Raw genomic sequence first — 21,878 nt, forward strand, 5'->3', positions numbered from 1 at the left:
TCCTACTAAATTTTATTTTTGTGGAGAGAGATTCTCCATTTTATTGGTGATAAATGTCCAAATTTTACTGAAGTTGTATTTTTGTGATAAGCGCCCAATACTATTTCAAGGCATTTCCTCCACTTTTTTTTTTTTTTTTTCCTTTAAGCCAAGTTTGAACTATTTGTCGCTTGTGGCGGGGCTGGAGACCGCGTTGGCTGGAGCGGTGAGGTGTGGTGCAGTACAAAGAGGAGGACAGTAGGTGGTAGGGCAGAACCTCTGCCGCGTTGGCCATTCCCACTTGCAGACGTTTTGGAAGCGTGTAACTCCTTTTCGAGTCTTGCTGGCAGAAACATTTCAGTGCATGGTTTAAATTAGCTTGCTTTCTTCAACTCATGGTAGAAATTAAAATGAGAAAGGATACAAATTGGGGAATAATCTTAGTAATTTGCAGTAACTTTTGACTGCTTTTTAGTTAATGGTTTTGTGAACTTGGAAGTAAATTGAGGGGAACAATCACAAAATAGATAATTTGGTTTACAGGAATAAGCAAGTAATGGAAAGCCAGGCCCAAAATACCTGCTGGGGTTGTGGTTGAGAGATTCTCCTGAGCAGCAAAAGGCCTTCCAGGCTTGAATCTGGAAGAGAATAGATGGAATCATTAACTCATTATGGGCAGTTTCATTAATCTTTTCTTTGGGGTTAAGAAGAAAGAGGGAGGTCGCCCGCTGAAAGAATCTGGCAAACCCACACAGCTTATAGGATAATTGATGTTACTTTTTAAATGTTTAGTATTTCACCTAAGGAATTGTAGCAAAGATTATTCTTCACTGATTTTAATACTTTTATGATATATAGTAATTTGGGAAGGAACGCAGCCTTTGGTAATTTTCAGTCTACCTGTAGACAGACTGGCAATAAATACTTTTGAAGAGGCAGCTCTAGTTCTGTGTGCGGGTTAGGGTATGTGCTGATGAACAAAATGAAGATTCTGTCTCAAATACTGTTCATGCAAGTTAGGTTTTCAAAAGTAGGTTCTATAGTGCCACAAAAGTAAGTGAGGATAGTCTTGAAATTCCAGGTATAAATCAAATTTGCTTTTAAAATGTGATTTAAAGGTCACAGAGCCTGTGATGGCGAAGCTCTCTTACATGCAGAACTTACAGCAAGATCATGACTGCAGCAAAGTGTTACTTGTTGGTTAGGTTAAAAAAAAAACAATCCAACAAACGAACCAACAACAGAAGAACCCCAAACCCTTGGAGCTATTCTAACCTAATGTAGAACTACTTTAGAGCAGTGTTAGAAATGATTTCTTACGGCAGTAACTTGGGCAGTTGTCCCCTCACTGCGTGTGTGCGCCCTGCACTGCCTCCTTCCTCGGGCTTCCTCTTAAAAGGGGTTTTTGAAGGTGAATGGTGAAGTTGATTAGGGAAAACCTCTTGTCCTCCCTCTGGGTTGTCGTTTAATCTGTATCTGTTCCCCTATCCTGTAAAACGTGCCTGGTGTTGAGTGATACTTGTGCCAACATTGATGCGGAGGGTAAAGAGTTTAAGGATGGGAGCGACCGCATTGGCTCTTCCAAGCAATGCTGCTGTTAAACATCTCATCCCAGCCTCAGAAGGGGCTTTTCTGATGTTTATTTCATACGCACGGCATACAACAACTCGCATTGCTCTAAAAATGCATATTCTGGTATATTTAAGCCACAGGGAAAAAAATGGAAAATGTCTACAGAAAAACTTATTAAGCTTACAATCTGATTTTCAAAATGCAAGGAAAATGTGTAGGTAGATTTCTATTCCCCGCCTCCCCCAAGTTTATTAACAGAATTTGTATGGAATGCTCTAGAGGGGGGGAAAATCCCCACATAATAGAACATCTAGAAAACTATTTGATTCTGGTATAAATGAATAGTAATTTTAATCCCACACGCTAAATATTACTTAACTTTAAGATTTCATGGGTTTTTTTAAAAAAACAATGCCTAAAATTAGAAATCCTGGCATGATTAATCCTGTAATTTTTAAATATAAGTACACGTGTCATTGTATTGTCAAGCTGCTTATATTCCCACAGCTAAGATGGGTAAAAATGTGGTGAACGTGTTGTTTGATCTAAACAGTGTTTTGGCATGGCTTGTCTTTTCATTTTAGTCCTTTGCTGCACTTCGCTGTGGGTCTGACTGTGAATTTTTCAGTGCTGCTTTGACGTTTATGCACATGTATTTGTAAGAAGATTGTTTGTTATTTTGCAGGCCCACCTTCAACCCTCCCTCTAAGCACTCAAACCTCTAGTGGCAGCTCCACTCTTTCCAAGAAGAGACCACCTCCCCCACCCCCAGGACACAAAAGAACCCTCTCTGACCCACCAAGCCCACTACCTCATGGACCCCAGAATAAGGGCCCAATTCCTTGGGGTGAGTTTTGAAATGCAAAACAAAAGGGCAGGGGAAAACCTTTATGATGGATGATTTATGATCTTTGGTTTCTTTTTACCTGGTGCTTGCTTTCCAATGATTGCAGCTTCTCGTAACGTCAGCTCAGATAAATCAGCAGTTCTATCTTCTGTCACTCTCTAGCTTCTAGGCTTCTGTAGCTGAGTCTCACTTGAGAAAATGAAAAATATTCCACGCTCCCCTGGGGCCCAATTCAGGCTCCTCTGCTGCCTCCCTCTCTCTGCCCTAGCTGCCCAGGCTGCCCTCACCCCGGCCCCCCCCCCCCCCCCCCCCCCGTCGCTGCATCTCCTCCGCATCTGCCTCCTCACCCCTGCTCCTGTTCTCACCAGCTCATTAATCCAGAAGGATCTTGATTTGGGGCAGATAGACCTCGATGAATCTGTGCCGTTCTCCTGGTTGCCAGAAAAGCTTGTTTGTGTCTTTAGGCTCTGTGCCAAATCGCTCCTGTAAGGTGTTCGCACCCAGCTGGTGGGGATGTGTTGTCTCAGTATGGTTTGGGGTTTTGTGATGTTGTCTGGACATATACAAAGACTGGTGGGTTTGCATCCTTCTACCTGCAGAAGTTATACGGAAACAGCACTTTTTTTTTTCCCTTTTTTCCTTCTTTTTTTTTTTAACAGGATATTTTCTGACAGAAGCTTTTAGAAACTGTTTTCCAGTCTACTCAAATTCTTCCTCTTTTCAATAAACCTTCCTCTATGCAGTCAACTTCTCCCGGTAGCCATAAATCTCAGGCCCATGTAATTTTCTATAATTTTAGTCTTGGTGGCAGAATTTCTATAAATCTGTAAACTTCCTGTAAAGGAATCCAGTCCTTACATAAGGGGTGTCATCCAGACGCTAATTATCTTAGGCGTATGCTTTCTCTGTTGTAATATAAACACAAAATTGCTAGCCTAAAAAAAATTGCTAGCCTAAAAGCACCATTTTTTTCAGCAAATCCAGTTAAATGTGGTAAATCATAGAGTACTTGTGTAGAAGATGTGATTTAATCTAGGATTTAATATGAAGAGAAGTACAGAGTCCTGTGAAAAGCCAAGTCTTTTTCTGAAGGAATACAAATAATGTCGATCGTTTCAGTTCTCTACTTTTCAGATGACTGGGATATGGAAAAAATATTTCCTGTGTTGTGGAGACTAACAGCCCGGTACTATTTCAGAGGTAGTCAGACAGTTTGAAGAGCTTGGACTTTAAATATTTTAAAAAGCCCAAATATTTAAGTCAAAACCAGCACCTGAAATACCATGTACTAGAATACTATATGATGTAACTCTGTTAGAATGAGAAGTGCGGTAGGAACAGATGCTAAGCTAGTGAGAACTTTTCTTTAAAAATATTAGACAACAGGTAAAGGAAAAAGAAAATATCAGAAAGGTGCATGTGTGGAGTTGAAGATGAAGAACCTTACAGCAGGAAAATACCTTCCCAAAGCAGGGCCACAGAAGAACATTGCTCGTTCTGTCTCTTTGCCGCTCTGCAGTGCTATCTGAACGTCAGTGGATGGAAGAGGGGCCTCTTCTCCGTTTTTCTTAGCTGAGATCTCTGCTAAAAATTGCTTCAAAGTCCGTTTGGGTTTTAGTCAAGTATGAAGTTTTGTGTTTATAAAAGAGGGAGTTTCTTGTGTCTGCCTTTGTGGTTTTTGGTTTAAGAATATTGTCAGATGTTCAATGCTTTCCCTTTCAGAAGCTTTTTTTCCTGTGTTGTTATATTGCTTGTTATGTTGAATTTCAGCATTTGTTTTCTAAGCTGTGCATTAATTGAAATTTCAAGCAGAACGATCCTTAGCTTATGTCTAAGCAAATCAAGGAGCTATTCAAAGACGTTCTAAAAATGTCACTTAGATTATTTTGGATTTCCATAGCAACCATGAGAGATTTTTCCTGGCTTTATCCATAGGATCTGCATGTGAAGGGTTTGCTGTTTGCCTCACCTTTATTTTTCCCTCTTTTTCTTTTTTTTTTCTTCTTTTAAATATAAACATTTTCAGCATGGCTCAGCATGAGCCTTCTGTTTCATTTGGGCATCAATGCGCTAAGAATGGTATCTAGGCAGCTCTGTCATTCTTTTGCCGAGGAAGTATTTTGTGTTCTTGGATCATTAAATGTCACTTTACATCTATTTCGGAGACAAAATTGACTAATGGTTGTTGAAGTTGGTTGTAAGATTGTTTAGACAGGCTGTAATAGAAGAGGGAAGGGGGAATGATAAAGGCACAAAGTAGTTAGTATAATCTACTAACTAAAGTACTGTGGGAACGATGATGGCTAACGAAAGAGAAGACTTCTGCTGAAGGAGTTCAGAAGCGCTTGGGTTTGGATTTTGCTGCCTTTTGACAGAATTGAGTTTAACCAGGATCTTTTTTTTTAACCAATGGTTAATGTTCAGGGTATGGTAACATACTATACTGACTTAGTCATTAAACCAGCAAAGGCGATTCTTTATGTAGGATAAAATACCAGTCCTTAGAAATTTGATGTTTTGTGAATAAAATTGAATTTATGGTGGTTTTAAGAAGGCGTGCCTCATAACATAAAACGTAAACTTCAGCGATACATTTGTTTGATACTGGCCTGCAGTATCTCCTTCTATTCAGAGAAAATTGAAAGACTGTATTCGAAACGAACGCCCTACAGCAGTAACTCAGCAATGTCATTCAGTCTTTCCTTGCCAGCAGGTGTGAGCTACCAGGGAGTCGTTTTAAAATGTGTTGGATGAAAGGTCAAGTTGGATCATTATGGTCCCTGCTGCTTTTTCAGTTACAAACTTATTCATAAAGAATGATCTTGAAAATTTTTAGCCATGTTGTATAGAGGATACTTGGAAGAATGTGTACGTCGCTTTAAGTTGCACCATCTGCTGATTATATTTCAGTTATCTTAATGATTTATTTTTTTTTTCTTTTAAATTGTGCTTTTTTCACCTCAGGTAATGATTTGGGCCCACCTTCTACTAAGGCTGCAAACAAGTTTGAGGGCATGTCTCAGCAGTCAAGGTAAAATCTGTGTATTATGAAGGCAAGGATGAAAATTTATCTAAACATAAATAAATTGTAAATTTTTTTTTTAAAAAAAGCGCCTTTTATATGACATAAAATCCTAGCTATGTTTCTGCATTAGTTTTCTGCATGCCTTACTGCCATACAAATACTTTGGCTTCATTGAGCGTCCTACGCTTTGTTCCTTGCTGTCCCGACACAATTCATCCTTTGAGCGGGATGGACAGAAGGACATTGACCACAATCTATCTGCTGCTCCTACAGAAGCGCTCTCTGAGCTGGGCAGTGCTGCCTCCGACTGCAGCCCAGCAGGACAAAAGTTTTATTTTTCATGTCTCCTGGCATTTCATTTTATCGGCTTCAGTGTGAGGGCTCACGCCTGTAGCTGCCGAAGTGTCCCTCAGGGTACAGGCTGGCGTCGAAGATAGCTCTATAAGAGAGAGAATTCATCTGTTTTCCAGCTTAACTGTTTTCCAGTCTGTTGAGCTTATGTGCTGACACGCAGTCTGGAATAACACAAACTGCTTTTAGCTCGTAGTTCCTCAGGTCAGTACATTACAAGTGTCTTTTCCAATAGCTGAAGTAGTAAGGATAGCCATACGTTCCTGTCACCTAGTGTTTGTTACTCCTTTGTCTGTGGTGTGATTCCAAAGTCCTGAGGGTCAAAGCATGGTAGTTCTGATAAACAGGTGCCTCAGGCAGCACGACGGAGACCGTGCACGACCAGAAGTGTGCGTGATCAGGCCGTGGCTGGAGATGAAAGCGTAACGTCAAACAAAACGCAGTAGAAGATGCGTAGGTCAAGTTTGTGGATAGTCCTCGGTCTGTATCTGCCTTGTGAGGACAGGCAGTGAGCGTGGTGTTGGTAGCACAGCTGACGTCCCATGTTTGGTGAATCCATCCAGGCGGCACCGGGTGTTCAGGGAGAAAGCGGTGATGTTCTACAGCACAGAGAGGTGGTGCCGTACTTGATGCTTGTCAGACAAGGGTGGAAGTGTGGTGCTCGTGCTTGAAGGCATTAGGTGAAGGTAGTTATTGAGTCAAGGTTGAGCTTGGCTGTTCTTTCAGTTTTGTGTCATGATATATTTTGACTATTTAAAAAAAGCTAGAAATTTAAGATAAAAGTGGTCCATCGTACTGATTTTGAAACATTAGCTTCAGAGACAAATAAGACCATGATGCAGAAGACTCTGCTCTGTTGAACGTATTCTGGCAACTTCCTCACTTGTTTTTCTTTTTCCTTGTTTTTTTTAGGAATTATTTTGAGGTGATGCTGACTTTTATTTGATCAGTTCTTGTTTCATTTTTATGCCTTAAATCAATCGGCTTTCTTCTTTCCTGCCACGGTCCTTTTCTATAGAAGTGACGCGGGTGCGTTTTTAGTGGAAGAAATTTGGTTGTTTTTTGCTGAAACTTGTAATATGTTTTGCCCTCACGTGCCATGTTTGCAAATTTGAGTCAGCCTGGAGTTCTGAAAAAAAAAAATCGCCTACAACAGAAAGCAGAGATGGAACATTTCGGCTCTGTGCAACTGTCTCGGTTTCTTTTATGCTGCAATTAAATTACTCGCAGCTGTCCTGCTGGTGTTGTCACTTACCACTACGCGTAGCTAACACCGCTGTAACACAGGCTGAGTAAAGCATGTTGTTTTCTCACAGTCACCAGGATTGCGTTGGAGTCACAGGCTTTGTCTCCTTGGGCAGGTGCATGTTGTGTGTATTACAATATCATACTCATGCTACAAGGCGTAGGCTCAGTCCTGGAAAACTTCAGACCACTGACATGAAGGACAGATTGTGCTTTGGATATTTCAGTATAATTATTTTGAAGACCAAATTCTCCTTAAAGTTCAGGATCTGCCCACTGAGCTGGTCTTTCAGCTTCACGTATTTTCAGAGTACGATTTTGCACATAGCATAGTTTGTAGAATCAGTCTGCCCTGTAGCATTAAAACTGTGTGGGGTTTGTATATCTTCTTCGCTGAGAAAAGCAGTTCCTTCTTAACAGTGCTTTGAGGTCTAGGATTGATCCACAGACAAGATGGTTATACAAAAGAAGGAAAAAAAAAATGTGGGAGTTTTTAAAAAAAAAATTATGGATGTGTAGAGGGGGAAATGGAAAAGAAAAAGTATATTTTATAACAGTTGTAAGCACTAATAATGCACATCTGTTGATTTAGCACCGGGACTGCAAAGACTGCGCTTGGCCCTAGAGTTCTTCCCAAACTACCTCAAAAAGGTAAGAGTTCTCTTTCTCTGTGAGAGTACCCACTCTCATGGGTATCCTCACTGCGGTGTCTGTTAAATGCGTGTGAAAGTAGAGACTTGTTTTAAATATATGGATCTTTTCAGCAACGGTGTGGTTTCTAAAATGCCACAAACCATGAAAGCTTAGCGAAACTGAACGGATTTTGGAAGGCCAGGAAGGTTTTTATTAAACTAAAAAAAAAAAAAAGTTAGCCCTATGGAACATAAGGAGGAAAGAAAAAAAAATAACCATAAACTAATCGAAGGTGGAAGAGACCTCAGGAGGTTGGCTGGGCCCATCCACCACTCAGAGCAGGGCCGACTTTTTGCCCTGCGAGCAGGTTGCTCAAGGCCAGGTCCAGTCGCATTTTGAGTATCTCCATGGATAACCCATGCCGGGCTCCCGCTGCTATCTTTGACCGCTCTCGTTGGTAAATCCTTTTTTTCTTCCTGAAATCCGTAGGTCAAATTTCTTGATACCCTTGAAGCAAGTTGTGCCTGTTGCCACGTTTTGGGGGTCAGGGTTGTTGTCCTTGTAACTACTTAGAAAAGAATCAGGTGCTGTTAGATACTGGCTTGCATATCAGTGACAAACTTGCTGAGACCATCATCCCAGTGAACACCTTTCCTTTTAGAAATGTTTTTTCTAGTGTCTCTCAACTCGTACAGCAGGTTTTATTTCTTTTTTTGAGTTGACTATAAAGTTGAAAGTAGACGTGCCTCCTAGCTCTGTCTGATACAGAATCCATCAGAAATACAGGATATCTCTGTGAGTGGCTGATCGCTGTGGAGCCTGAAGATCAGGAAACGATGCCTGTCCAAACTTCTGAAGCTAGATGACTGAAATTGGGAGCGCGTAATCGTTTTAACAGAAAATACGAATGTGAAATTTCAACCTCATCAAATTACGATTATTGTGACATGGTGTCACCTTTTGAAAGAGACACCAATAACGCGATAGGGCAGCACTGCAAAGGAAGCCAGCGCTTCCTTGATTTAAAACGATATAGATGAACGTCTAAGATGGGCTCAATCAAAGCGCTTTGATAAGGGCTACTATCAGTTTTTTCGTATCCTTTACTTAAGCCTCAAACCAATGTGGATGATCAGCGCTCGTGCATTTGCTACTAGATAAGCCCAGGAGACAAAGCCATCTATCTACAAGTGTCAACATAGACATTTTTTTTTTAAATGAGGCATCTGATAGTAACCATACGATTTATTTCATGGAAATTATGCAAAAAATTTTTGGTATAAATAACCGTAAATGTAGCATGGCAGTGTCAATGCAGTAGGTGATAGCCAAAGTGAGGGTTGTTGCTTTTGTAGTAAAAGGTCAGGCCGCCTTTTCGGCTGGTAGAATATGATACTACAGCAGTGCTGAATACGATAGGAAACGATTCCTCCTAGTCAAAATGTGTTGCTTTCATCATGGGTTGCAACACGGGTTGTTCACTCCTGTCCCCCCTTCGCCTATTTTAATATAACGTGGTTTGGTTTAGCGGTTTGTGGGGGTTTGTTTTGTTCTTACAGTTTTGTTTTTAAGGTAGATTTCCGACAAGTTTTCTTACAGAGCTTAGCGGTAGAATCAATACGTCACGCTGAGAAAAAGCTATTTGAAAAGCTATTCTCAATTTCTTTCCATAAAATCTGCAAAGTACACTTTTTAAAACTTCTCATCCTTACTAAATTTTAAATATTTACAGTAATTAGTTTTTATTAGTTTTACATGAATGTCTGTTATACAGTTTATACACTGTGTGGACTCACATGCTCACTCACTCTTCTGAAGATTTTACAGGTACTAATTCTGAGACTCGGGGGGGGCGGTTTGTATGGAGTTCAACTGTAAATGTGAATAATTGTCATTAAAGAGAATTGTCGTTGCAGTCATGTCAGTGGGCTGATAGGTTGTTTTGTAAAATGTGTCTTTTTCTTATATATATATATATATATTTTAGTTTAGGTCCAAAAGGCGATCACTTTATTTCATTTTAAGTAGTTAGTCTATAAATTGACACCTAGTAGTCAGATTAAGCACTCCTCGCCTCCAGGAGGAGCAGTGAAATAAGACCTCAGTGGAAGAGGGTTGTGTAAAGTTGTATTATCTTGCATTTGTCATAGACTAGGAGGACATACGGGCAGTTATTGGGGCTCAGTGAACATGTTGTTTACACAATTACGGTTTGAGATGTGCCTAAGTTCTTTAATATTAAAATGAGATTGTGAAAAAACATTGTTATGCTTTTTTGTTTTAGTGGCACTAAGAAAAATAGAAACCAGTCATCATCTTTCAATAGATAAATCCCATCAGCACACGGAAATGTTTCAGAAGCCCTCACTATCCATCGATATACCACAGAAACCACAACCCGGAGACTTGCCCCCAAAGCCTCTGCCTCTGGAATTAACTCCGAAACCTCAAGTGGGAGATTTACCCCCAAAGCCTGGAGAACTGCCCCCAAAGCCTCAGCTAGGAGACTTGCCACCAAAACCACAACTTGGAGATTTACCTCCAAAGCCGCAGATGAAGGACCTTCCTCCAAAACCTCAGCTGGGAGAGCTGTTGGCTAAAACTCAAGGTGGAGAAGCATCACCGAAGCCTCAGCTCTCAGAGGCAAATCAAAAATCTCTCTCCATAGATCTTTCTCCAAACGTACAATCCAGAGATACCGTCCAAAGGCAAGCGTCTGAAGAGTCTAATGACATCACACATACCCTGCCGGAAACCCCTGTGCCACTTCCGAGGAAAATAAACATGGTAGGTATTACTCCAGTGAGTTGGAAGTATCCATGGAAGGCTTTGAAGTTACCGTAGGACTATCTGTGCAAAAAAAAAACCCATCCCACCCTTGAGCTATGCACACACAAAGGAACATAATGTCACGGGCTAGGATGGGGAATGAGGAGCTCTTTTTGTGCTCCCAGGCAGGTTCAGCGAGCGCTGAGGTTTACGAGGCCTCTTGTATGCTGAAACAAATACCAGCAATATAAAGCAATAGTCTTGGGAGCGTGACAGTGTGTTTAGAATTAATAGGGAACTTGGGCATTTTCATCGGTGCCAGTCATACTTCTGAATTAATTGGTGGTTTTCTCTGCTCTCTTGCTCTCTGCTTTGTATGCCTTAGATGAGCAGCATATTTGTGTCTTTGAATTTTGTAAGCTTTAGAAGGGATGTTAGCATCCATTGGCAGTAGATGAAAAATGTAAAGTCAACTGTGACAAACCAGTAAACCTTCCAGTATTTAACGCTGATGTACTTGAGTGGTTAAGAAAGGTTCAGACGTATTGCTGAAGTGGCGAAATTGGCATTGCGGGATGGCGGGTAGTAGGAGAGCTGGAACTATTAACTCGATTCCAAGTCTCCTCGTTCAACCCCCAAATCATCTTGCTGCTCCTCTTGCTAACCAGTGCAATTTCCATCCAACAGAGGATTCTTCATGCATATGTATATTGAAATAATTTTGTGAAACTCCAGAGCTCTCTTCAGATTTTCATCATTAAGAATACATCAAAAAGGAGATGGTTTTGCTTGTCAAATTGGCTATGCAAAGCACTTATGTAAAAGGAAATAAGACTTCTGTTCTTGCAGTGAGAGCAGAGGGCGAGTTTCTCCTTGTGCTTGTCTGAGGAAGAACACTTTCTCTGAAGCCATCACTCTGCTTGGCATCCATCATGGACTCGTCTGTAAGCTCCCACCTGATCTGAGAACAACGGGGTTGTTGCTTGGGCTTCCTGAGTGTTCTGGAGATTAAATAAAATAGCACAGGGATCTGAGCAAAAGGTGCCTGCAACTACAACGTGTTTGTTTATGTGCTTTTAAATATAAGCAAGCAAATGGTGCTGGACATTCTCAGCTATTTGTCAGTTTATTAAAGAAGGAAAGAAAGCAAATAGCGGATTAGTTGTTTGTGGGTTTTGTTTATTTTTTTAAACTCTCACCTTACTTTATACAGAAAAATTCTGAGGAAGAACTTGGTGTTCTCCAAATTCAGCCATTTTCACCTGTGCAGTGAATTAAGTAGTTCCACTGTTTTGCAGTGATCAAAATTATGGTGTATCTGTGGTAATTACATCCTAGTTTCTACACCGGATTGCATGCACACATGTATCTCCTCTTGTTCACCGCAGTCTTTCTTGCTCAAGTAATAATGTGCAAGAATTCCTCTTGCTTCTGTTTTCATCCTCTGGCTCTATCCCCTCTGCACAAACTGGTGAAATGCTGCATCACGGCGCAGCAGCGAGACCCGTGACAGCAGCCACTAGTCCTTGTGGGTACTTCGCTCTTGGGTTGGACTGTTTAGCCACTAAATGGATGAGCCCACATTTTTTTATTGGAAGTTTCAGAAAATCAATGGTTCAGAATTGTTAGGTAGAAGTACCAATGCTGTTAATGTAAGGACTTGAAAGGATATTTTTAGATAGCTGAAGCTTGCTCTGAGTGCTTCTAAAAATCACACTGAGTACTTGAGTGTTCTTTTGTGTGTTTTCTATAAAGGAGACAAAATGCTTCTTTTTAAACAACAAAAAAAAAAGTTGAATGTAAGTAAGAACATGGAGGGATTAGTAATGACAACAGCAGCTGATTATTATTCGGTCTTAAGCATAAAAGTCTCTTCTTCGTAAGGACTGATACTGGATACAAGCAGCTGGGGGTGTGGTGGGTGGTATTGGTTTTATAGTGGCAAAGTACATGTCCTAGAATTGCTTCTGTTTCTTTACACACCAGTGCCCTGAACTGTGTTCTGGAAGAATATATACCCTCCTCAGATCCATCCTTTTTTAAACCTTCCCAAGATTAAATACCCCTTCGGCTTGAATTCTCCGTTTTACTGCTTTCCTAAGCGCAAGGAGCAGAACACTAAAATACCGTCTGTGGTACTAATCAGAAGGAACCAGGAGCAATTGCTGTCATTTTTCATGTGTTACGAGCCGAGTTGCATACATTTCTCTATGCTTAGAGGAACTTAATTTTCTTTAGTCTCTTTATTGAATGAGACAATTTCTGTCTGGCAGAAGTAGTTGCTTCCCTTCATCACTGGAGGACTGACTGGAAGTGCTCTTCGTTGGTGGAGGTTCCGTGGAGTTGGAAGCTGGGACTGGCCCCAAATACCCATTAATATTGAATTCCAATCCCTAGTGATAGTTGAGATGGTTTTGTTCAAATTGTATGAATTTGTTTAAAAAAGGGAGAAAGGGTTCTTTGAAGTAACTTCTTGCTGCAGCAAACCCTTGCTGTAAAAAACCCTTTGATCTTATATGAACTTCAGGTATTTCTGTTCATTTGTCTTGAGTATGGGGGTTTTTTTTAGTCTTACGTTGTTGTGTTAACTGTTCTGTCCCTCAGATCCCTCTGTAATTGTTCTTTTTCTGTACCTTGAGTTTAGTATGAGTGCTCTTTGCGGTATGTCTGTTCTGCTGTTGATCTGCAGGGAATTTTTTTTTTTGCCAAAACATGGGAGGTATTTCAAGTGGGTAGGTAATAGCAAAGAGAAGGCTCCCTAGGAAATTTCTGCTGTGAAGTTACTTTTGGCTCAAATTCCTCTAAATCTGCTGACTTTTTCCTTTGTAGCCCTTCTGCTTCTCATCTCCTCGTGCTTTTCTTGGGTGTTTTTTTTTTTTGTTCTTGTTACCTGACTGCTTCTGTTCAAAGAAGGAACTGGAGCTTTTGAAAAAGTGTGGGTGTGAAAATACAGGAATATAAAGTAGCAGGAGTGTTTTGCTGTGAATATTGCTTCCTTACTCTATTTGGAAGTAATTTAAAACATTTTCCCTGCCGTGAGAAACATATGTTGAGGGAGGAGCCCATGGCTCAGGCTTTTTCGTATGAATTAGCAGTATGCAGCAAAGTGTGACCTAGAAAATATTTAGACTCAGAATGGTGGAGCTGTGAGAATATCTGTTGTGAATTACCATCGCAAAATAGTATTGCCATCTGAAACTAAAATTCTTTTAGTAAGAAATTGCTAACATTGTGGATGAAAATTCACTCAAAAAATAATTTCCAGTCCTACAAGCAGATCTGAAATCAAAGGATACTGTATTTTTGCACTAGATGCAAAACTAAGGAATACTGGGATTTCAGTGCAGCATTTTCCTCAGCCCTTACCTCTCTTGTAACATTCAGAGGAGACTGGATTCATTTTCTGTTCATGGTGGGTTTTTAAATTGAAGTACGTAGTGAAGGCGAAAGGGTGTTTGTAGACTGGAACAATGGGAAGAGGTAACTTAAACTCTCTTTACTGGAGGAAGCACAGGTTACTTAAGCCATGCACTACACGTTAATGTCTCTCGGGAGTTCTGAATCTTAAGAAAAAGAAAACCTACACCTGTGTAGGTAATTTTTCTTTTTTTTAAATGTGTTGTTGAAGCAGAGTTTTTTTGATTTTTATGTCCCTAGTGGTGGGGAAAGTAATTTGGTAGTCTTCACCTTCTGGTAAAATAAAACGTAACTAAAAGACAAAATTCATATCATGTATATGCTTTTGCTGCTCCTCATGTCCTTCATCTAAAACTTCATTCTATTTTTAGGGGAAAAACAAAGTCAGGCGAGTGAAGACCATTTATGACTGCCAGGCAGATAATGATGATGAGCTCACATTTGTTGAAGGAGAAGTAATTATTGTAACCGGTGAAGAGGACCAAGAGTGGTGGGTATGTATCTTTTATGGATCCACCCAACTTCTGTATAACTTTTAAAGGAAAGCTGCTTTTCCAAATTTTCGGGGGGAGGGGAGGCTGTTGTTAGTTTGGTTTGTGGGCAGTGGGTTTGTTTTTATTTTGTTGGCTTTGGGAGTTTTTTGCCTCCGCTAACATCCAGCCCTCAAACTCGTATTAGACAAGACCCCCTTTCTCTGGTAGGGTCTGTCTCTTCCTGGAAGTCTGCTAGAACCATCCTGACTAGGTTTGGCTTTATTGCTGGCTCGTAACAACACGAATTTACATGTGTCACTCTTTGTGACGCACACTAACCTTTCACTAAAGGAAGAGGTGGCGATTTGTACTCCATTGAGCATGCTTACACTCTTCATGAGAATTGAGGTGCGTCATTATCTTCAGTTCACCAGAAATGCTAAGTTATACCTACAGGGGTTGCTGGAAGTCTGAAAATCTATTCGTAATTGGGGCTGTAAGCCGGAGGTTTTCCTCCTTAAATGAGAGGTAGTTAACATTTTCCTTCCCTTCTTCCCTCCCGTGCCATTGGTTTGTATCACGCTCCCCCCTACTCTGGACCGCATGTTGTCTTTGGTTCCTGATGCCAACGCCAGGTTTTTCGCAGCCCCGCTTGAAAGCTCCAGCCCTCCCTTGACCCTCTACTTCTTGCCTCCAAAGCCCTGCTACATCATACCTAAGAATTATTACTGGGGAAAATGAGACAGATTTCACTTTGATTAAAACAAATTGTTATTGCAGTGCTGCTTCTGATTTCCTAATCCGAGTGCAGCGCAACCTTTGCTGGTTTGCTTCCCGCTACGCAGTTTCCCCTCTCTCATCATTTCCGTGTGGAAGATTTTCAGCTGAAAGGACGGTACCAAAAGAGCAATGCCCAGTGAAAAGCTGGTGTGTTAACCGTATCACCAGTCCCTGATCATGCTTGCATTAGTGGCTGAACCCGTTTTGTGAAGTGGCTTTTTGAGATCCCTGGGTACACGCCTGACAAGTTCCATGAAGCGCTCCAGCCTGAGTGTTTCTGAGAACGGCAACAAGGGCTGTTGACTCGTCTGCTTCCAAAATTTGGCTCTGCAAAAGGAAATGGCCAGCCCTGCATGTTTCCCTTTCCCATTTTTGTTAGCTTGTGGGTGGAAGGAGGTACGCTCCTGTGCTGAAAGCAGCGAGCAGCACTGTAGCAGGATGAGAAGAGGCTTCTGTGGTCAGTCAAGGCTGCTACTCCAGTGCTATCAGTTTGATAGTTGTTTATAATCGTGCATTTTAAACACGTAAAGTTCATATAGAAGGTGCCATTTTTTTTTAAAAGTGCTTGGCTATTTCTTTAAAAATTACTGTTACACAAAATGTGTACGAAGTTACACATGGAGGATACTTAATCAGATGATACGGTGACTCGTTATAAACTCTAGTATGCACATAAATTATTAGGAATCGTATTAATTCATGGAGAGAATAGCTGGGCCTTTATCGCTTTAAGTGAAGCATGCCAATTATAAGTAACTTCACAACTGTTGCAGACATTTCTCTCAAGTGAGATGTTTAGGATTTATTCAGTTAACTCAGATGAATGGGTTTGAAAGGCACAGACTAACTTGCAGCGGCGAGATACATCAGGCAAAAGAAAATAAGGCTTCTGTTTTGGTGAGATTCTTGAGATTCAGTGGTCTGTGTATCCCTTCCAGGTTTGCATATTCAATTATCGTTGCTTTGTTCTCCTTGGATTTAGTTGGCTTAATTTGTCTGAGTTATAATATGCTCGTATGGTTCAGTTTTGTTCTGTTACACAAATCCAAATGTTGACCAAGGTCTGCTTTGAACTTGCAAATGCTCTGTGGGATCCATGCAGTTCTGCTGCTTCTGAATGAAGAAGATGCAGCCTACGAACTCCATGTGTACGCACACGTATCTCTCTCTCTCTCTCTCTCTCCGTTTTTCTCCTGTGTTGCAGATCGGCCACATCGAAGGACAGCCAGAGAGGAAGGGGGTCTTTCCAGTGTCCTTTGTGCACATTCTGTCAGACTAGTAAAAACAAAAGAAAACAAAAATCCTAGACTTGAGCATTGCACATTCTTCATGCAAGACGGGCTTTTTAGCAAAAGCAAACGCTGCTGCCTCCCTGTAATCCTGTGCACAGTTGTATATATAGCTGCTGTTACAAATTAAGAATCCATTTAAGTTTCACCTCATGAGGTTGAATTATATGTATTGTAAATATACTGTGTTATTCTGCCTTTGCCAGTATTATGGTAGCCTTGGAACCTGGCACGCCTTATTGGGTTCGTCGAAGCCATCCTTGGCATCTAGCACTTACATCTCTGTCTACGCTGTTAAAAATACGTATGAACTGCCAGCTTTCCAAACATAGGTGGTCTCTGTCAACCATGTAACTGTACAGAAATGACTGTTCCTAATAACTCGGTATTCTCAATATACAATTAGCAGAAAGTTAGAATGAGTGAATGGTTTTGGACAATTTCAAAATCAAGTCTGCAGTTTCTAAGTGTATGCAGTTTACAGCTATGAAACCCACTTCGGTATTTATTTAATATAGTGCTCAGTTAAGTGTAATTATGAAGAAAAATATTCACTGACTTTACAGGTAACAGTAATGTTTTACGGTGTGCATACAGCATTTCATGTTTATATTCCGTGGACCTATGCCAAACTGTGATTGCAGTTCCCCTGTGATATTACCTCACTATAAAAAGCTACAAATTTATTTCATTCGAAAACTTACTTTAATGAAAATTAGTCATATTGTTCTTCAGTAGATATATGTGAAATTTGCTGGTTTCTTTCACTGAATTCTTAGTAACCAAGGACTTCTAGAAAATGTTAACTGTTGACATTATGCATGCATTTAGGTGCTTACTTGAAACCTGCCTTTGTACAAAAGTAGTACTGTAGTCATATAGCTACATTTGAGGAAAAGAACACTTTGACTTAATTGCTATTCAGATTAACGTGAGCTTGCAACAGTATTTGTTTATAGCTAAATTGGCTCTTTGAAAAATGATTTGGGTTTTTTTTTTTTCCCTCTGTCTTCAACCTTGCTAAAAGTTAGTTACCTAAAATAAGTGGTGATAGAACGATAAATTTAAATTATCTTTAATCGCTCTAAAAAGCGGGAGTTAGGATGACCTCTCATGCATTTGATCAGGCTGTTAATGATAGAACTTAGATCACAAGTACCAGGCTGGTTTTAGTAGAGTTCACTAAACTGTAATAGTCTTAAAGTACCAGGTAACAGACAGACTGTTCTAAAGCTGATTTCTAAGAAAATCTTCGGAAGGCTGCATTTGACCTGAGGTTTCTTGAAAGTTGGTATGAAGTTGCGTTGCCAGAGAACACTTAAATGTATTAGTGGAAACTTTCATTTCCTATGTCACTTTCAACATCTTCTTTTAACTTTTGAAACATGCCGCAGTTGTGTTTTTCCCATAGTTTGTCTGTAGCAGGTTCCATGACTTTCCTATGTAGCTTTGTATTACTCGCTTTAAATGTTATTTTGGCTTCAGTACCTAGTACTGCTATTTCAAAGCAGATTGTCTTGGCTGCGTGGAAGGATTTTCGTTTCATCAAAGCACATCTCAGGCTTTCTGAGGGCTTTCATTTTTAATTCAGTTTTACAAGACTGTAGTCAGTGAATATTTAATTCTGTTTGTGGATAATATAGAAACAAATACCAGTCTAAACCCCACATGGAAAAATTGCAAAACATTTATCAGCTGTTAATGGTTTTATCATTTATTACAGAAGTTTATTAAGAAAAAAAGTAATAATTACGCAATGAGTGAGAGAGCCTGCTGGCATCTAATCTTCAGTATTACCAGCTCCAGTATTTCAGACTTTATTCTGTTTTTTTATGGAAAGGAGGTCAGGTTTAGCATTTATTTAGCATTCCATTTTACCCATTACTACAATGTTTTGAGTTGCATTAAAGAACAAAACCTATTCACTTTTGTGGTCAATTGTATTTTTAAGTGATCTCGAAATAAACTGATAAAAGCAAATCATATAAAGAAAACCTAGGCATGTAAAATTATGTAGAGTCAAATGTCTATTCTTTTCTACGCTCTTTAAAATAGTATACATATGCATTTTATAAAATTAAATTAGTTCCATCGGGAACAATAGTTCTGTTTATTCTGGCTTCTTGTGGGTCATAAGAAATCTGAAAATGTATGATATTGATTGAGTTTAAGTACAGTATTATATTTGAACTCAATGAGCCACTGTCTGCAATTTTGTATATGACATAGTATTTGGAAAGTCTAAATCTTTATGGAAAATTAGCTGATAAGGGGTTGGGGGGAGGGGCAGGGGAAGGTGCCCCCAGAGGGGGAAGTATGCTCTGCAGATGATGTCTTATTTACTGTTGAACAACAGTTGCTATTTATTTTTTTATTACATAGTACATCAACGTGTACAGAAATCAGATCTGGTCATGCCACTAGTTAAAATCTTGACTTCTCATTGAATGTTAAGGTAAAACATCAGTACACATGTCTATTCACATGTATTTAATGTGACCGTTTTTGAGTACTGTATGTGTTAATTTCTACTTTTTTAATGTTTAAAATTGCTTTTAAATAAATGTATTCAGTTGATCCCAGATATCTGAACAAGGCCCTTTTGTCAACTGGAGTATCTTCTAGGGAGAAAGTCTGGATTCCGAAGAGGTAGAACTAAAACACTTGAAATGCTTTCTCTGGAATATAAACCACCCCTTATATAACGCAATTAAATGTGTATCTCTTTAACAGCTGTTAGATAGGGATGCAACTGCCTTTCTCTGGAAAACCACTTCCTAAAGTTAGCGTCAAACCACTGGTTTTGTCCCTGAGTTTCGATCGCTTTCTCTCTGGCTTCAGTAGGCTCTACGGAAAGCCAGCCCAGCGTGTCTTGTTTCCTGCAGCTGGCCCTTGGCATTGAAAAGACCCGCTCAGCATGGCCTCTGTCCCGTGTGCAGCCCTCCTCCGACTGCGGGCAGGATTCCCAGACCCGACAGCAGCTCTCAAACTGACTCGAGCGGCACGAACCTTTCCTGGATGGAGGGACTTTATTGCTTAGAATTTCAGTTCCGACCCACCTCGCAGGGGTTATTTTTCCCCTCCCTGATGCGGTTCTCGGAAGTTTCTCATTTAAGACCCGTTCCCGTCAAAACTGCTCCAAAAAGAACAAGTCACTTGAAATCGCTAGAAAGCAACGAGACCATCCTTTAGCCAGAGGAGAAGCTGGAGTGTGGAGTTACCAGGTCTGGTTTGTATCAAAACCAGTAACTGCAGCAGCACAGGGCTCAGGAGATGGCAGTGGTAGGTTCTTGAAGGTGGAATCGTAGCACAGGCACCGCCCGTGTTCATCATAGAATATTCTGCTTGGTTAGTTTGGGGCTTTTTAACTTTACATAGGCTGAGCATATGGGGCAAGGGGGGTGTGAAGCATGGACGTGGGGCAGGGGAAGCGGTCTGGTTACATATTCTGCTCCTGCTGAGGTTCTGCCTTGTCACGAATATATTTCAGCTAACAGCATTCAGAGATTGATTCCAGTATCCTCAGTTGTCCTACTTGTATTACTTGTTCTTCAGTGACATGTATTGATTTCCTTCTGCAAGTCAAAACTGAGGCGGATGTCTCCTATACTGGTGGGAGCAGAAGAGACAAACGTGTGCCCAGAGAACTCCCTTGTCGTTCAAAGTTTCAGCCTGCTTACCCTTTTCCTGGGAAACTTAAAGCTCGTAGTTGAACAGAGAACTGATTGGGTAATCAGAACGAGTGAAAGTGGTGCAAGCCTTAAATACCAATGAGTGAAACTCAGAAACAGCTCCGGGCCTCCCAACGAAACCCCGAACACTCCCACCCTATAAATACGACGTAATGGTTTTCAGATGCTTGCCCCCCTCCCCAGACTCTGTAGTGCTGTGTGACAGTTCACCTGAGTGTCAACAAAAAACAGCCTTACTGTCACCACACTCTACCCTGTTACGTAGTTTCATGCCATTCACACCTTAGACCAGTAATCCTCCTGTGCCAAGAAACTGGGATATGACAGAGGAGCAAACGTCCTTAAGTCAGGTTCAGCTTCAGGCCTTGCATTCTTACAGACAACTTATCAACTTAGTCTTGAGTTTAAGGCTATTGGGGGTGCTTTTATGGCACTTTAGCCCTTCTAAAACACTGCTGGAGGCTTTTCAGATGGATACAGAATGCACACAGGACTGTGAGATGTTTCCATCTATATAGCTGCAAGCCAAGAAGTTTCTTATCTAATGAAAACTAACTATTTCGAGTTGTCTTAATGATACTTTTAGGGCTATACATAACATGATTTACAGCTCAGTCATCTGCTGAGAGCGGGCTCAGGTTTCTTCCTGAGATAAGCTAAGTGCTGTTTGTCAACTTGTACTTCAGCTTACACCCCCGCCCCGCCGCTGCGTGCCCCAAAACCTGCGAGTCTGGACTAGTTCTCATCAGCTGCTGTTCGGGAAACACTGAAAACGACAGCGTGTCCCAGCGCAGGCTGTGCCTTGGTCCTCCGTACATTACAGAACGGATCCTCGTGTCTGCGGTGAGGCGGGTGTCTGCTCTAGTCTCTTGATCATAGCGGAGGCAGGGGACAGACAGTTTGTGACAGCTGTCACATCTGCTAACCGTGTCGGAGCAGGGGAGAGGCTGACCGGTTGTTTGCTGTACCACCTGAAGAATGGTTTGAGTGAGTTTTAAGCTTACCTGGAACATGAAATCCAGTGCTAATTCTGCTCCGCAGCTCCTACCGGTTTGGTCTTGGTTCTCGTAGTGTCTGGTCAGAAACATCCCCTCCCCCTGTGCTTGTTGCTTTTTGCTGAAAGGCGGTGTGGGACTAGGTCTGTTCCCCCCTGGGGTTTTTTTCCCCAAGGCTTGAAGATGTTTCTTGTGCTTCAGTTACCAGTGGAAATTTAGAAATCTGATTTTTATCTCACGGTTCATTGTGTGGATGAATCGCCCTTGAACACAAACTAGACTGCTCCAGAATGGCTGCGTTAGAGGCGGTTTCACTGTATTTCAGCCTTTGTTCAGTTCAAAGCAATAGTGTTAGGCTTGGCCTTTTGGTAACTAAATAAATTTCCCCAGTCTCTCCCCAAGGAAAACTCCCAGAAGAACTTACTACAGCTGCCTGTAAATTTACACGAGTAAGGAGTAGCATGCAATAGCCTGAGTCTGAAGCTGCTCTCAAACCTAGACGTTTTTCATCTCTCCCTGCTCCCACCCCCCCTGCTACGGTAGTAAGTGTCAGCACGCCTCTGAGCTGGAGCTGTTAGTGTTTAAATCAAAAGCTTACCTGTTGTAAAGGATTGAAATGTGCTCCTGAACTTCAGACTGAAGAAGGACAAGCGCCCCTCTTGAGCGGAACGTGCACGGAAGAGGCCAGCAGCTGTCTCTTGGTTAAGCAGGGGGTTTGCGGTGGTTTTCTGTTGGAGCCTGCAGCCTTCCTTAGTGACCTCGTGGCACCGGTAGCCACGCGCTGCTCCAAAGGCACCTCAAAACCGAAAGC

The 21,878-nt window shown here is 41.1% G+C and overlaps 1 protein-coding gene across 7 annotated transcripts in view; it reads left to right on the top strand.

Moving 5' to 3' along the window:
* ASAP1 (ArfGAP with SH3 domain, ankyrin repeat and PH domain 1) overlaps window positions 1-17,280 on the top strand; it is a 129,965-nt gene extending 112,685 nt beyond the window's left edge. For 5 of the 7 annotated variants that reach the window (XM_086465485.1, XM_086465484.1, XM_086465483.1 and 2 more), the window contains 6 exons: window positions 2,237-2,398; window positions 5,363-5,429; window positions 7,612-7,670; window positions 9,937-10,439; window positions 14,210-14,332; window positions 16,296-17,280. In XM_086465485.1, the coding sequence (XP_086321611.1) occupies window positions 2,237-2,398; window positions 5,363-5,429; window positions 7,612-7,670; window positions 9,937-10,439; window positions 14,210-14,332; window positions 16,296-16,370 (989 nt within the window). In that variant the 3' untranslated portion in view covers window positions 16,371-17,280. The remainder of the gene's footprint in view (window positions 1-2,236; window positions 2,399-5,362; window positions 5,430-7,611; window positions 7,671-9,936; window positions 10,440-14,209; window positions 14,333-16,295) is intronic. The other 2 variants (XM_086465487.1, XM_086465486.1) reach the window with 1 other exon arrangement.
* The last annotated feature ends 4,598 nt before the right edge of the window (window positions 17,281-21,878 follow it).

This window comes from Leptosomus discolor, chromosome 5 (assembly GCF_034619465.1).
Source record: "Leptosomus discolor isolate bLepDis1 chromosome 5, bLepDis1.hap2, whole genome shotgun sequence".
NCBI classification, from domain to species: domain Eukaryota; kingdom Metazoa; phylum Chordata; class Aves; order Leptosomiformes; family Leptosomidae; genus Leptosomus; species Leptosomus discolor.